Raw genomic sequence first — 1,477 nt, 5'->3', positions numbered from 1 at the left:
GACAGCAGCACACGGCCAATGCTGAGACTCGGATGAAATCTGAATGAGCACAGAGAGGCCACCTTTCTTGATGTTGGTCTCCCTCCTCACACCCCAGGGCCCCCCACCTGTCCCTCCTCCACGTCCTGTGGGACTGCCACGTGCAGGAAGCCAGGCCTGGCATCACCCAGCCTCACACTGGCAGACTAGAACACGAGTGCCAGAGCCTGGGGGCGGAGGGAAGAGCTGGGCCTGTGACCCGGATTCAGTCCTGGGCTCTGGTGTGTGCAACGGCAACAGTCCCACTCTCTGCCTCAGTTTCCTCAACTGAGAAGTGGGGCTACGAGCCATAGTGGCCATCTCACAGAGCTGGCAGTTGGCACGTGCTGGCCCTTATTGAGATCCTGCCTGTCAAAGTGCTGCAAAAACCCTCCGTAGCCTGAACCTCTCTCGCTCTCTCTTCCTTTCTTCTCCCCAGAGGTGGCAATGGAGACTCAGAGCCCACGGCCGACACCACCCCCATGTGACTTACTATCCCCTGGGCCTGCTCCCAGAAGCCTCCGAGGAACCGAGTTCTGGAAGAAACGTCCTGAGGGTCAGCTTGTTGGCCAGTCTGCACGTGGACGTGAGGCATTTCTAGGACTGCCGGCCAACACTGCAGCGCTCCCCTCCTCACCCGGTGCCCAACGTCCAAGAGGCAGGAAGCACGGCCTGACTGCCCAGTCCCCGCCCACCAAAGTCGCAGCCTCCACGTGCATCCCCTGATCTTTCTGGAGGCAGAGCTCCTGGGGTCGGAGCGAGCTGGTGCTGAAATGGCAAACGCCGTCACCACGTGCACATGGAAGCACAGGGCGCCCACGGGGCCTCTCCAAAATGTGGGCGTGCAGGGAACGAGGGCAGTTTGCCACAGGCCGGGGAAGGTTGGAGCTGTGAACTCAGGCGTCAGCAGGCTTCGAAACGGCCAGTGGACCTGAGGCGGGAGTGGGCGCAGCTGCTCTGCCCAGCGCGCCCTGTGCTGCTGCCCCTGAAGAAGGCCTGGCCTGGGGGCACAGGCCCGGCCCACGGCGGGGCCGCCGCACGGGCTTCTCCCCCGTGTGGATCCTCTGGTGGTGGAAGAGGGCCGGGCGCTCGCGGAAGGCGCGGCCGCAGTGTGCGCACACGAAGGGCTTCTCACCCGTGTGGATGCGTCGGTGGCTGAGCAACACGGCGCCCTTGGCGAAAGCCTTGCCGCAGTCCCCGCAGCGGAAGGGCCGCTCCCCGGTGTGCAGCAGCTGGTGCTGCGTGAGGTTGGAGCTGTGGCTGAAGGCGCGGCCACACTGCGTGCAGGCGAAGGGCTTCTCGCCCGTGTGCACGCGCTGGTGCTTGAAGAGCGAGGAGCCCTGGCTGAAGGCGGCGCCGCACAGGGCGCAGGTGTACGGCTTCTCGCCCGTGTGCGTGCGCTCGTGCTGGATCAGGTGCGAGTTGCGGCAGAAACGGCGGCCACACTGGGCGCACGCGT

The 1,477-nt window shown here is 64.9% G+C and overlaps 1 protein-coding gene across 1 annotated transcript in view; it reads right to left on the bottom strand.

Moving 5' to 3' along the window:
• Window positions 1-6: 6 nt before the first annotated feature.
• ZNF324 (zinc finger protein 324) overlaps window positions 7-1,477 on the bottom strand; it is a 19,853-nt gene continuing 18,382 nt past the window's right edge. The window contains exon 2 of the mRNA XM_029926441.1: window positions 7-1,477. Coding sequence (XP_029782301.1) covers window positions 915-1,477 — 563 coding nt within the window. The 3' untranslated portion in view covers window positions 7-914.

Source organism: Suricata suricatta, chromosome 16 (assembly GCF_006229205.1).
Source record: "Suricata suricatta isolate VVHF042 chromosome 16, meerkat_22Aug2017_6uvM2_HiC, whole genome shotgun sequence".
Taxonomy (NCBI): domain Eukaryota; kingdom Metazoa; phylum Chordata; class Mammalia; order Carnivora; family Herpestidae; genus Suricata; species Suricata suricatta.
This window is presented reverse-complemented; position numbering and strand designations above follow the sequence as displayed.